This window comes from Canis lupus, chromosome 25 (assembly GCF_003254725.2).
Source record: "Canis lupus dingo isolate Sandy chromosome 25, ASM325472v2, whole genome shotgun sequence".
Taxonomy (NCBI): domain Eukaryota; kingdom Metazoa; phylum Chordata; class Mammalia; order Carnivora; family Canidae; genus Canis; species Canis lupus.
In genome coordinates this window covers 7,494,917-7,510,529 of record NC_064267.1, presented here as the reverse complement: position 1 = coordinate 7,510,529, position 15,613 = coordinate 7,494,917, and the positions used below count along the sequence as shown (strand labels likewise).

At 33.2% G+C, this 15,613-nt stretch overlaps 1 protein-coding gene across 12 annotated transcripts in view; it reads left to right on the top strand.

Annotated features, from left to right (window-relative positions):
- PDS5B (PDS5 cohesin associated factor B) overlaps positions 1 to 15,613 on the top strand; it is a 180,022-nt gene that overhangs the window by 49,725 nt on the left and 114,684 nt on the right. For all 12 annotated transcript variants that reach the window (XR_004817026.2, XR_004817023.2, XR_007405849.1 and 9 more), the window contains exons 2-3: positions 11,520 to 11,646; positions 14,756 to 14,959. Coding sequence is in view for 9 of the 12 variants with exons in the window: in XM_049101148.1 (XP_048957105.1) it covers positions 11,520 to 11,646; positions 14,756 to 14,959 (331 nt within the window). In the remaining 3 variants the exon portion in view is untranslated. The remainder of the gene's footprint in view (positions 1 to 11,519; positions 11,647 to 14,755; positions 14,960 to 15,613) is intronic.

Sequence of the window (15,613 nt, the reverse complement as noted above, 5' to 3'; positions counted from 1 at the left end):
ATGCACTTAGGTATACAGCAGTGAACAGAATTGGATTCTTGTTCCATATAGTTCATAAAAGTTTAAAAGGAGATACAGACATTAAAGAATGAACACCTATAATTATGATAAATTCTTTGAAGGAAAAATACAGGAATGATGTTGAGAGCGTGTAATAGAGATTTAATTTAGTTTGGGTAGACTCAGGAAAGCATACCTGAGGATTGACATGTGAGACTGAAAAATCAGTGTTAGCCAGGCATGAGAAGGGATGACAGTAGGAAAAAGTTTTTGAAGGGAAAGAATATTACAGACAGATGGATCTTGATTTGGAGCCTTTAAAAAATAGAGGTGTGACAGGAGTTTAGTGATTAAAGTGGTGGGATAGTATATTTAGAACTTAACTCTAAGGACACTAGAAACCTCTTTTAAGAATTTTAAGTAAGGCAGTGATGTGAAGACGTTAGTGTACCTTAGATCATTCTGGCTGCTATATGAAGAATGAATGGAGGTGGCTTAGATAAGGTTGTGGTGAAATGATGGCCAAATGAAGGTAGGTTTAATTTATATTTAGCAAGTAGCATTTACAGGACTTGGTTACTTTTAAATGTTGAAGGGGCCACTCCCCCAGTTTTCTGGGAGGAACAATTTGGATACCCTATTGCACCATATACAGAGAGAAGATAGGAGAAAGAAGGTTATTTTGGAGGGGGAAGAAGTTGGGAGATAGTTTGTTGTTTAGTTTTGGGGATTTTAAGTTCAGCATGCCTTTCTCAGTAAACCAAGTGGAAATGTTAACTAGTTGTGTAGATGGACTAGTGTTCATAAGAGATCTATTGGTAGGGTATGTGTTACTTTAAAGTCTTGGTTTTTTTTTTTTTTAATGTAGGTTTTTAAAAAATTAAGGCAAAACTCTGGAGAAAAAAATATAGATTAAAACGTGAATAAAGGTGGCTGAGTTGCTCAGTTGGTTAAGTACCCGATTGTTGATCTCAGCTCAGGTCTTGATTTCAGGGTTGTCAGTTCAAGCCCTGCATTGAGCTCATGCTGGGCATGGAGCCTACTTAATAAAAAAAAGTGAATAAAAGGGTTGGAATTGAGTTTTCATGAATTACTAATATTTAGAGACTGGGTAGAGAAGGAAACAACAAAGACCAGAGTGACCAGTAAGGTGGGAGGAAAATCAGGAAGAGGTAAAGTGGAATAGAAACCAAAGGAAAACAATGTTTCAAGGGAGGAGGATTCCATCAACTGGGTTTCATACTGCTGAGTAATTAAGTAAGGATTAGAAAAGTGTTCATTTGATTCAACAAGGTGGAAGTCAGTGATGACTTTTGGTTAGCTTTCATTGCATGATGACTCACCCCAAAACATAGCAGCTTAAAACAACCACCATTTATGTGGCTCCTGATTCTGCAGGTTGATAATTGAGTTTGGTTTAGCTGGGCAGTAGCTGGACAGTTCTACTCATTTGGGTCAGCTTTAGTGACCTCTTACCTGGGCTTCCTCATGAATCTACATGGTGATCACTTGCTAGTTTGCCTGGGGCTGACTTGCTCATGATGATCATGACAAGAAAAATGGGGACTCTGATTTTCCAGTGGGATAATTTCTGGGCTTGTGCACATATTCAGTAGAGTTCCAAGAGCAGCAAGTCAGTAACCTCAAAGGCAGAAACACTTACTAAGCTTGCCAGATGCCCTGTTGGATCAAGTCATAAGATCATTTCAGATTCAAGGATGGGAAAAACACTCCTTTTGATTGGAGGAGCAACAAAGTCACATTGCAAGGGTGTAGATAATAGAGAAGGGAAAAATCTGTTCTTGTTTTTGAAGTCCACTACAATAATTATGGCAAAAGCCTTATTGGCAGGTGATGGAAAAAGGATTGTTATAGTGTGAAAAGTAAATGGAAACTGAAGATGTGAAGGTAGAAAATACACTTTTTGAGAAGGTTGGCTGTGAGGATAATTTGAGAGAAGACTAGTCTAAGCAAGTGTGCTATATAGTATTCCTTCCATTCAAGAACAGTATATTGGGTGCTAGAGAAGGGATCTACTAGACACTGAAGATGCTGATGCAGAGGGAAGGGGAGACAACTAGTGAAGTGAGTCTTTGATACATCTGTAGATGATGAGATTTTGTATACCTGTGAAGGGATTAGTTTTTTATATAAGACTAACATATTTTATAATAACAGGAGGGAATGAGAGTTGCTATAAATGTACTAGGTGGGCCAGTAGATTAGTGATGGGAGACTGAGGGAAATTCCTGTTTGTTAGAGCTTCTGTTTTCTCAATTGCAATTGAGGCAAATTTATTAAGAATGGGGGGTTGTGCAAGAATGTGTGCATGAGGTTTGATATCCATAGAGGAATACATAATTTTATCCCCCCACTGAATGGGACATTGATCTGATAACTGACTAGAGAAGTACCAGTCATTCAATAAATGAGAGATACTATCATTATAAATGTAAAAAATACTGTTTAAAGAGATTTAACAGTACTTTCTGTACTGTTAGAAACTGGTGCTAGTTGAGATGTTCTACGGCCTGGGGCTCTTTCTCTGTTTGAACCAGTTAAGTTTAACTTTACTCCCTTCTGTAAGATTGATGGTCCTTAAAAAGGACCTAGGCAAGAAATACATTTAACCTTTTATAAATAGACATTGCCAAAAATATGAACAGAATGAATTTGCTTTTTAAAAGGACTTCCTAAACCATTGAAAATTATTTTGTTTTACCAGAACTCAGAAAGGTAACTATTAAATACATTTAATTCGAATTAAAACAGATGAATTCAAATTGCATGGTGGCTTAGTGGTGACACTGTATATGGAAAACAGCTTTTTGTTGAATAGATGGAAAATATGTAAACGTGGCCTTAAGGTTATATACTTAGGGAAAATTAACATAATTTATTTAGTCTTTTATTCTCTTAGGAAATACTTAAAACAGCTTTTTAATTGTCTCTGGCCTAAGATAAGCCGGACTTATTCTCCCTAATGACTGTGTACTGGAAGGGTTGTCTTTATGGAGGGCACCATCTGCTGGTTATAAGAGGTACGTGTTGTGGGAAGACTGCCTTTTGCAGTTACCAGGCTCTTCACACATCTTTTTTCATTCTAATTCCATCTTTATCTGTGTCAAATCCCAGGAGGAAAAATATTTTTTAATAAACATGGCCAAGTAGAGATTCTAGTAGTAGTTTGATTTGATATGTGACCCTGAGCGTGTTACATACGGGATTTTTAAGAAAAATCATCATGAAAATGACAGATGCCTGTCTTTATCTCTTCTTGGATCGATCAAAAAGTGATTATTCCTTTTTTTTTTTTTGATTATTCCTATTGCTCTTACCCTTGCTCTTCTTTTCCATTCACTGAAAGGATCTTAAATATTTTTACTTCAGTCTTATTTCAACTTAACATTTATTTACATCTGATAATATCAGAATGAAGAATGCTGATTTCATTGATTTTTTTTTTCTTCTAGCACATCAGTATGATTTTTAAAAAATACTGATACATTTCCTTTAATGATTGTTTTTATTTGAATTTATTCAGAGATTGTACAAGCTATTTACTATTAGAAAATTTTCTTGTATTTTAGTTATTGATCATACTGGACATAAAAATGTAAATATAATACATAGTGCATACAGTAAAATTAACTGCTATCTGAAAGTATTTGTTTCACACTACCCTTTGAAAGGGAAATTCTGGATTATGGTTTTAGTATAAATTGGTGAAACTAAAAATGAATATATTTTAAATAGAGAATAGAATTAGTACTTTGTTCTATAGTGTATGTAGTATATAAAATGGATTCTGACATTAGTCAGTTTTATATTATTTTTTAAAGTATAGTTATTTTCTCACTTTTAGTGTATCTACCCTACCTTAAATGTGAATAATTGAAATTCCACAGAGATGCAATAAATTATGTCAGATAATTTCTTTGATAGTCTGTTAAACCTAAGAAGAGCAGCTATATATCACTCTTACTTTTCATTTCTGATAGCAATTGAAGATCCTATTTATTTCCTAGACCCTTCCCTTCTTCCTTAGCATTGCTCCTTTTCTCTTTCTCCTTTATACCTTTTTTTTCTCTTATGTTGCAGTTTGGTGTTTATTCCTATTATTCTCTAGAAACTTCCTTCTTAAAAGTCACCTTGCCAAGTCCAAGGGAGTATTCGCTGAGGTCATTTTGTATGTTTCAGCAGTGCATATTTCTGAAATAATGAGCACAGTATGCCTGCCACCCCTTCACCTTCAAACATTTTTTTCTATGTTTTTTTAAACATTTTTCTACCTTTTTGACTCTCTCCCTTTTTCTTCCTATCCCTCTCCATGTATCAGTATAGATATTTCCTGCAAATTCAGTCTTGTTGTCTCAGCTAACCCTATACATTTTCTTAATTGATTTTGTAAACCCATAAAGCATGAGCTGTGCAGGGTCCTAAAATATTTCTGGCCTTGATTTTTTTTTTTTTCTAAAACTTCAGATCTACATTTTTAGTCGCCTTCTAGATGAGATTTTTTTCCCCCAAGACTTGATCTCTTTCTCTGTTTTTTCCCTGTGTCCCATTATGATGAGGGTAGAGATTTTATATATTTGCTTGTTACTGCATTCCTAGTGTTTAGCATAGTAGATTATACCAAGTAAATTCTCAGTAAATATTTAAGTAATTGACTTTCAAGGAACAAAGGCTTTGAATCTTGTAATCACCTTTTACTTCTCTCTTTTTTTTTTCTGATTTTTTCCTTAAAAATCATTCATAAATCTTCAAATCTATTTTCTTGTTTTCCCATGATTGCCTGCAGTTGGCTCCTTCTTTTCATCTGGGATTTTTGTAGGTTTCCTGCCTGGTTTTACTATACTTGATTTCTCCTCTATCTGGTTTGTAATGCCTGTTTTAGCCACCATTTCAGAATAGTTCTGGTCATTCATTCAGCAAGGATTTCCAGAGTAGGCTCTGGAATGGATGCTAGCATAAAAATGATATACTATCCTTGGCTTATAGAGCTTACAGCCTAGTAAGAGAAACAGACATAGAATAAGACGTTTACTAAATATATGATAAATGCTAATTATGATGTATTCAGAGTTTTTCTAGCTGTAGGGAAGGAACCTTGCTCTACTTGGAGAAGTGAGGGTGAGTTTAAACATGGACTTATAGACTTGAGACTTTAACGTACATGGAGTTTGCTTGGTAGACAAGGGACAGTAAATGTCCTATTCTGAAGACAGCTTGTATATATTCACAGAGGTATTTCATATCTACTTCTAGTACTTTTATTTATAAAAACTGAAGTGCATACTGAGTAAACCTGCCCCTTTGCTCTTATCTTTTCCTCCTTAACTCCCTTTACTTCTTTCCACCTTTTCCTTCAATCACACTTCTAGATCCTAAGTAACAAATTCTGAACTTTATTCTCTTGATTTGTAACATATTTTGAACTGTTTTCTCTGTCCTTTTTTGTTCTATATATTATCACTTCACTCCCGTTGACTTATAGAAGTGGGGTTTCTTTCAGCTTATATTTTCCAAGCTTGTTATTTCTGTTAGGATAATTTTAGAATTTATTGTGATTTAATTATTTAGGGGGATTTTTAAAAATAGATTTGAGATCCATCTTAATTTTGCCCTGTAGTCACTGCTAAAGAGTTATGCAAGTAACAGGCACTTGACAAATTTTTTTTTTTTTTTTTTTTTTTACTATGTGGATGAGTTTATTCTACAAAGGCACCCATGTCTACATTATTTAGTTGCAGTCTGTGGTCACAATTGTGTATCTGTTGTTAGGAATGATAAGCATCAGCTTTTACTTCTGTTGGGGCAAGGCAGACTTTCTTGCATTCCAGATTCTGTGGAAAACTGGGAATTTATTTACATTTACATTACACATTTATTTACCTTTTTCTGAAATGATTTGTTCTGGGCCTTTGCTAAATATTAAATATCTTCTTTGGTCGAAGGAACACAGCTATGACCTTGGTTCTTGCTTTTCCTAACCTGAGGTCATGTAATTGTTCTGTGTCATATTCTAAAAGTTTTTATATTTTAGGTCACTAATTTACCTGGAATTCATTTTGTGTAAGGTATGAGATAGAGGTATGATGTCATTTTTCTTCTATAGAGGTATTAAAGTGTCTCAGAACTTGAAAAAATTAAAAAAAAATCTAACTTTATGAACTTTACATATAACATTATTAAAAGTTAACTATTTCAAGTGTACCAAATCAGTGATTTTTTAGGCAAATTTACTGAGATGTGTACTCATCACTGTAGTTCAGATTTAGAACATTTTCCTCAGTAAGATCCCTTAGACTAGTTTACAGTTAATCTCTGAATGGATTCTCTTTAGTTTTTTCCTCTTGATCTCTTTGCAGAGTCTAGTACTGTTGACCACTCCCTGTCTTGAAAATTGGTGTACCCCCTACTTTCTGATCCAGATAACCTGGATCTTCTCCATACCTCTTTGATCATTTTCAAATTTCTTTGCAACATCTTTTTTGCCTGCCTGTTCCTTAAAAAATGGGTCGTCTTTTACCTCTCCTCACTTTACGAGATTTTACTGAATGCTCTCATCTGTGCCCCTGGTTTTAACTATTACCGAGGATTCCCAAATCTGTCCTGAGCTCAGATACCTTTTGGAAATCTAAGTGCACAACTGGCCACTGCCATCATCGTCGTCATTTTTCCTCTTCCCGCCTTGCCCTCCTCTTTTTTTCCAGCAGGTGAGGCAAAGCATTTTCCTTCCCAAAGGGTGTTTGAAAATCTTTTCTTTTTTTAAAATAGATTTATTGAATTGTAACTGATACAGAGAAAAAACTGCATACATATTATATACAACACCTGTGATGCTATAACATACAGGCATCATTTCCAGGAAGCATAGCTTTATTTCCAAAAGTTTCCTTCTGTCCTTTTGCTTTTCTTTCTTTTTGTAAGAACACTTAACATGAAATCTACCCTCTTACATTCTTAAATGCACAATACTGTATTAACTGTAGGTGCTTTGTCGTATAGAACATTTCCAGAACTTAATCATATTGTATAACTATAACTTTATGCCCATTGAATAACAACTCTCCATTTTCTACTCTCATCTTCTGGCAACCACTGTTCTGCTTCTATAAGTTTGACTATTTTAGATACCTCCTATAAATGGAATCATGCAAATCATGTATTTGCCCTTCTGTGACTGACCTTTCACTCAGCATAATGTCTTCCAGGTCCATCCAAGTTACTGCAAATGGTAGGATATTCTTTTTTAACCCGGAATAATGTTCTATTGTATGTATAAACCACTTTTTCTTTTTTTTCTTTTTTTATTTTTTTATTTTTTTTATTTTTTATATTTTTATTGGTGTTCAATTTACTAACATACAGAATAACACCCAGTGCCCGTCACCCATTCACTCCCACCCCCCGCCCTAAACCACTTTTTCTTTATCCATTCATCTATTGATGATGTGGGTTCTTTCCACATCTTGGTATTGTGAATAATACTGCAGTGAAAATGAGTGTGCAAGTACCTTTAAATTACAGATTTCCTTTTTTTTGTTGTTTTTTTTGGATATATACCCAGGATCAGGATTACTGGATTATATGATAGTTCTATTTTTTTTTTTTTTTTTGAGGAACTTCCATACTGCTTTCCATAGTGGGCTGTATCATTTTACATTCCCACCAACAGTGTACAAGAATTCTTTATTCTTCACATCTTTGTCAACATTTGTTTGCTTTTGTTTTTTTGATAATGGCCATTCTAATAGGAGTGAAGTGATACCTTGTTCTGATTTGCATTTCTTAATGGTGAACATGGAAAGTTGCCTTTTAAAATCAAGAACAAGACAGGGATGCCCACTCTTGCCACTTTATTGACCATGGTACTGGAAGTTAGACAATTCGAGCAATTAGACAGTAAAGTAAAGGCAAGAAATAAAAGGAATCCAAAATGGAAAGGAAGTATAATTGCCTGTTCACAGATCACATGATCTTATATGTAGAAAACACTCTTAAAGACTCTACAAATTTTTTTTAGAATACTCTATTAAAGTTGCAGGATACACAATCAGCATGCCAAAATCAGTTACATATTTAAATACACCAATGAACTATCTGAAAAGGAGATTACTAAAAGAATTCCATCATAATAGTATCAAAAAGAAAAAAGTTACTTGACAATACTTTACCAAGGCCTGTATACTGAAAACTGCAATACCTTGATGAAAGAAATAAGACACAAATAGATGGAAAGATATCCAATGTTCATGGATTGGAAGACTTAATATTGTTAAAATATTAGACAGTATTTGGAACTTTTTATTTTGTTCTCTCTGATCTTTTTTTACTGATGTGCCCTGCCACTGTTTTCATATATTAAATTTTACGTATAATAACTCATGAAGGGTATGTTTCTAGGCTAATATTTCCCATTGATTGTTTTCTTTTTTTGCATCAGTACTACATGTCTAAATTACTTTAGCTTTATAATGGGTTTTAATATTTGAGAACAAACCCATTTACAGTTTTTTTTCTTCAAGTATCTTATTTTTGCCCTTTTACACTTAATATAAAGTCTTAGAAAAATTTGCCATGTTTCTTTTAAAAATCAAAACCTGGGCTTAATTGAGATTTATTCACTGGGAAGGTCGGCTATCTTTGTAGTATTTGAAACCAATACAGCCCAGGATATGTCTTGATTTATTTAAGTTTTAATTTTTATCTGTAAAGCTTTATGATTTTTTCTGTAAAAGTACATCTTTTGTTTAACTTGTAGATACTTTATTATCTTCTATGTAAATTATATTTTTAAATTTATTTGCTATCCATAGGAGTACATTGATTGGTTTCCCTTTAAACCTTTTTATTTTGAAATAATTGTAGACATAAAGTTGTAAAATTAGTACATAGAATTCTGTGAACTCTTCACTCATTTTTTGCCAGTAGTGTCATATTATGTAACTTTTAGTACAATAACAAATCAAAGTTGACATTGGTATAATATTGTTAATTAGATTACTGATTTTACTCTGTTTTCTCAAGCTTCTGTACAATATTCTGTCTTTATGTAGTCTATCTTCTGTATAGTTTGATCCTGAGTATAGATTCATATCATTACTATCATAGTCAAGACACAGAATTATAAAGGAATTCTGTAATGCTACTTGTTAGTCTCATATCTGTACCCTGGTAACTACTCATCTGCTCCATATCTGTAGTTTTGTATTTTGAGAATGTTAAATTAATGAAACTATATACACATAATCTTTTGAGACTGGCTCTTTCAATAAGTGTAATGACAATAAGTTATTGCATGTATCAATCAGTCCTTTTTATTGCTGAGTAGTAGTGCCTTGTGTGGATCTATCAGAGTTTGTTTAACCATTCATTCATTGAAGGGCTTTGGATTGCTTCCAGTTTTGGCCTATATGAATAAAGCTCTTACAAATACTCTTGTACAATTTTGCATGAACACAAACTAATTTCTTGGGAAAAATTCCCAGGGGTGCAATGGCTGGTTTGTATGGTAAGTACATATTCAGTATTATGACAAACTGCCAGATGATTTTCAAATATGATTGTACTGTTTTACATTTCTACCAGCAGTGTCTAGATTCAGTTTCTTCACATCCTTGCCAACAGTTGAAATTATTTCTGTTGTCTGTTTTAGCCAGTCTAATAGTATATAATGATATCTCATTGTGGCTTTGTCTTTCCCTAAAGATTAATGGTGTTGAATATTTTTTCGTATGCTTATTTGCCATTTGAATTTCCTTCAAATGTCTGTCTTTTTGCCCATTTTGTAATTGGATTTAGTGTCTGCATAGTATTTTTTCCCATCCTTTTGCTTTCAGTGTCTCATATCCATACTTTTTAAAAAAATTTTTAAGTTCTTTATATTGAAATTTTAAGATCTTGTTTTTTTTAACCCAATCATGTATATCATATATGTATAGCATAAAGTATGTAGTATGTGCTAAGTGGTGTTGTAAGTGCTATATATGTTTACCTATAGTTTCCAATTTTTGCTTGGCTAATTTGTATTTTCATCCTATTCTTGAAAATTATATTCATTGGATGTAAACTTTAGCTTTGCAGTTATATATTTTTCCCCTCATTGGGGATGACCTTTTCCTGTCTTTTGGCTTATATTGTGCTGTTGAGAAGCCACTTATTAGTTTAAATACTGTTCCTTCTAAGGTAATACAATTACTTTAAGGTTTTGTTTGTTTTCTACAGTTCTTCTTATTTTGAGTTTAATTCTGTTTGGCTTCTTGAATTTATGGATTGATATTTTATGCTGTTCTACTCAGAAGCCTTTGCTTTCATTTTTCTTTTGATACTCCCATGAGTCATAAGGTAAACTTTTCTTCTCTATATTCTTCTAATTTCTCTTGCACTTAACTAATTCTAATAGCTTTTTCTATTTTGCTAATAAGCTTGTCCATTGAGTTTTTAATTTCAGTTTTTGTATTTTTCATTTTTAGAAGTTCTGCTCTTTGTTCCGGTTTATTTATTCCTTGGGTTAGACTTTTATTTCTTAAAAGCATTAAATATAGTAGTTTTGTAATCTGTTTGAGAATTGTAATATCTAAAGTCTTTGTGTGTCCTGTCTTGGTGCCTGGTATTTCTGCTGATTCTTGCTCATGGTATCATGTCTCCTTAGGTGTTTGATTATTTTTGACTTGGTAAAATTCATTGTCCTAGAAACCTCATGATTAGTATTCTTTGAGGGTAGAATTTTGCTTACTTTAGGTTCTTGATTGTACAGCCAGCCAAGGGTCACTGCATTCATGTGTTGAGGTTCTCTGGACAACTTAGGTAATGTGAACCACAGCAAATGGGCAGGACCATGGCAAAAACTAATTAGCTGTATCTATTATTATGTTGCTCTGCTTAGTACCAAGGCAGCTTTCTCTGCTTTCCCCTGTGGCTGTTGATGGGATTATGGGCACACGTTGATTTCTGACTAATCTCTCGGTGTTACCTTTTTGGAGATGCGGTGGTATTGCACATTGATGTCAGGAGGGTCTCTTATTTGATGTTCCATCTTGGTTGACAGGTTGAGATTCTGTCCCCTTTGCTTCATAAGACACCAAAACTGAACTCCAGATTTGTCAGGGTTTGCCAATGCCCTCAGGACATAAATGAATATAATGCTCCAGTGCTCCATTTATGTCACTGGATTCCTCTATTCTCTTTTATTTGGGACAAGTAATTTGTGGTGCTTTAAAAAATATGTTTATTTTGGATTTTTTTTCTGTTATTTATACTTTTTGGAGTTGGAGAGTTAGTGCAGATAACCCAGTTTGCTACTAGTAAAAATGGAAGTGAAAATACAATAAATATAATTGAAAAAAATTGAGGAAATGCTTAATCAAATGCTTTTCATTAATAAGTGAACTACTATAAATTAGGAATTAGTTATAAATTATTTGGTGATGGGACAGGTTACTTTTCATGTTTAGTATTAATTTTGTTTTTGCCTGTTTTTTGGTTTGCATCTAACAGTTTTCTTGTTTTAGGGGTAAAAATATTTCCATCATGGCTCATTCAAAGACAAGAACCAATGATGGAAAAATTACTTATCCTCCTGGTGTCAAGGAAATCTCAGATAAAATATCTAAAGAGGAGATGGTGAGACGGTTAAAGGTGAGTAAAATTTGTGTTATGTTTTATAGGACTGTTTAGAGTGGAGGGGCTACCTGGGGAAATCATGTAGGGCTGTATTTTGTTAGGACACCTTAAAAAACCAAATGGAAGCTAAAAATGGCAGGGAAAGGATCAAGGAGAGTGGAAGTAGGTAAAGAAATGTAGGGTTTCCTTAGCTACTGTTAAGGGAAGAGCAACTGGAAGGGTGAAGGTTAGATTTTTCTAGGGCCTCCTAAACTTGGATATAAAGAATAAATCTGTAGTACTCTTATTAAATTCATTGTTGTCTGTATAAAGTTGTCCTTTGCCCTATATGTCATCATTTTACAAAAAATAATTTCTTTAATTAAGAAAGGAAGTTTTAAGTCTCTGTACTGAGCATTAGGCTGTATTTAACTTACCTGTAAGTTATTTTGGCTGTAGGTTAAAGAGTTTTACTTTCGGCTTCTCTCTGCTTCTGACATGCAGCAGTGAATCAAGATTGAAGGTGAATTTCCATAGATGAGGTGGTCACTGTATAGCTAGTCTCCTTATATGTGTTTGAACAATATTTTACCTTTTTTCAGAGCAGTGATGGTGCATGTGATTGTAAAATGGTTAAAAGAACAGAATGGCCAAGAAGAATGCTAAGCTGATTTATCAGCTAGTTGTTTGTTATTTTTGAGCATTTTTTTCCCTTCTGGATTGTATCTACCTAGACATTTATGTTGCTTGATATGTTATTATTTGTCTATATTTCAAGACTGGAAAACTTGCCTTATTTAATCATTGAAGACCCAGGAGCTTTGAAACAAAGTACTATTTTATAGCTCTTACTACATAGTTTATTTTTATTAGAAGAAGAGGACCTGAATACTCATCAATTTCACGTAAAGCATTAGTCTTACAACTTTGTGTATAAAGTATTAGAATGTCAGATATCAGATTTTTTTTTTTTTTTATTCAAAGGAAAAGACGTCTTTGAGCAGATTAAAATTAACAGTATGTGCTAGTTAGGAACTTACATATATTTTGTTAAAAATACTGAAGCTACAAATCCTTTATATGTGACACTTTCCTTTTTCTCTGTATCTATGTTCTTTTCACCTATTGATTTTTTAAGAGAAGTGAATACATTTCTTCGGATTAGTTTATATTTCAGCAGTGATAGGTAAACATCTCTGTCGTTTGCTAAGAAACTAATGTTAGAAACTGTACCTATAAGTTGATTAACTGTCTTTTAGAGGTATTTTCTCCGTTATCTTCCTTAATAGATGACATATGCATGAGAAATTAAGTGGGGTTTTTTGTTTTGTTTTTTAAGAAATTAATAACACCATTTGAATTGCAGACAGTTTTGAGAAATTTTCATTATCTAGCCCTTGAGTAAACTTTGTTGTTAGTTTTGGTGGAATGGTTTCCAGTGTTCACATTTAGTGTTTGTAATATGTTTGCATTATTTTTGGACATTTATGCTCAGCAGTGATCTAGTTAATATACTTTTTCCTCATTTATTTTCCTAATTTATACTTACCCACTATTTTTAGCAACCTTCTTAGAGAAATATAAAAAGATTTGAATGTAAGCTAACAGTAATTTTTGATATGTACAAGTATAGCTCTGAATTTTATAAATTAAAACAATTTGCTAATATATAAGGTGTTATTGTTTATATAATTTGTAGAGTTTCCTATAACATTCTATTCAAAATATACTGAACCTTTTGTGAGGTTTTTTTCTTTGCCTTTTTTCATGATATGCATATGCCATCAAAGGATATATTTTAAAGTAATAAAATAAAAAAGTTAGTAGACTTGAACTTTGTATCCTTATACTAATTATAGTGCCAGACGGGAAGGATTAGTCTACTGTTGGTTCTGGCATCTGGCATAGTAGAACTGAGGATCTGCCCTGTGAGGAACACTCTTTCCCAGGAAGACACTGGAGAATTTATTACTCAGAAATCTAGCTCTATAGCAGAGTAGAAATCTCTGTATTTTTCAAGGACCAAGTCATAAATATTGATGATGGCCAGCCCTACTTGTTGATTAGTATTTGCAGCACCATCTAGTGGATGCCAAATGGTCACCTTTCCACTGGTGTTTTATTTAAATGTGTGTTCCTGTCAAGTTAGGCAGTTTAAAGTTCATTTGGGGCAAGAATAATATGGGCTGAGGGTTCATAATAATACTGAAATTAGAAAAAGCTCTTTATAGAATTCAGATGGTACTGCTCCTCGGCATTTTTATTTCTGTCCTACTACTTTTATGTAAATGTTTTTGAAAAAAAAAAAACATTTCCTATAGGTTCTTTCTGTTTACTCCATACATACTATTGAGTCCTACTAATAAACTATCCATGTCATGGTCTCTTTTACTGTGGCACAAGAAATATTTTGTTGAATGCTATTGTAGTTATTTGGGGGTAGCTTTTTAACCTTCAGGAATATATTTTCATCATCCTTTCTTAAACCTTTATTCTTTTTTATTTAACTGAATATACAAATCATGTATCTGGAGTGGTTTATGGCTTAGATGGAAAAATAAACTTTTTCTTTTCCTAGTTTTTTTCTTTAGAAGTATAATAAAAGGAGTAGGTATATTATAAAAAAAAGGGGGTGCTCTTTTTAAGAAGGAGTAAAAGTGAGACCAGAAACGCCATGCAAGGCTAGTTCTAAACTTTTATCTTGTTAGCAGGTATGATGGGTACATGATAAGTATTTCAGTCTTTAAAGAAAAATTATTATTATTTTAAAGATTTTATTTATTTATTTACTTATTTATTTATTTACTTATTTATTTATGAGAGACACAGAGAGAGGGGCGCAGAGACACAGGCAGAGAGAAGCAGGCTCCGTGTAGGGAGCCCGATGTGGGACTCGATCCCAGGTCTCCATGATCACATCCCGGGCTGCAGGTGACGCTAAACCGCTGTGCCACTGGGGCTGCCCAGAAAAATTATTTTTAATGTAGTTTCAGAAAGATCTCGTTCTCTCAGAGACTTTCAGAGGAAAAAGGAAACTAGTGTATATTATGTATATGGAAGTTAATCTTTGCAATTAATAGTTATTTCAGATGACTGTTTATTTGGATGAAGGATTTCATTATTTTATTATTTTGTTTTTGTATAGATGGTTGTGAAAACTTTCATGGATATGGACCAGGACTCTGAAGAAGAAAAGGAGCTTTATTTAAACCTAGCTTTACATCTTGCTTCAGATTTTTTTCTCAAGCATCCTGACAAAGATGTTCGCTTACTGGTAGCCTGCTGCCTTGCTGATATTTTCAGGATTTATGCTCCTGAAGCTCCTTATACATCCCCTGATAAACTAAAGGCAAGTACTGATTAAAGAATTTCCAAGATTGACTGGTACTCTCATTTATCTAACTAAAATGGGAGTTAAAGTATTTAGATAATTTCTTTGGATTGTTAAACAACAACTTCTCTTTTCTTCTTTCTTCTTTCTTCTTCCGTTTTTAAAGAACTCCCCCAGCCCCCCCATTTAGTACGTACTTTTGTAAAACAATTTTGAATCTGTAGGATAAGAAGGAGATTAGTACAGTGTATTCTATACTTTCTTTGTTATTTTTAGTTTTCTTTCAGTAACACTTGGGGATACACTTCGTTTTCCCTTTTGAACGCCCATACTAAAGACCATGTTCATTATTTAAAACATAGTAGGTAGTATAAGTCTGAATTTATACTATATGAATTCTAATTAGTTTAATGGAAGGTGTGATGTGAATTATTTGGAAGAAAATACAGTGAACAAAATTTTAATATAAAGGTAGAAAAGACACCTACTGGGTTGAAGTAGTTCTAAGTAAAGTTATATGAATGGAAAATCTTTAAAAAAATGAAAAAAGGAGAATAGCATGATTAATCCAACTGTTAAGAACATGTAAAATAACTAGAGCTGTGCAAAAAGATACTGAATGAAAGCAGGTTAGAAGCCTAGAAAAACCAATAGTAATAAAAGATAATTGTG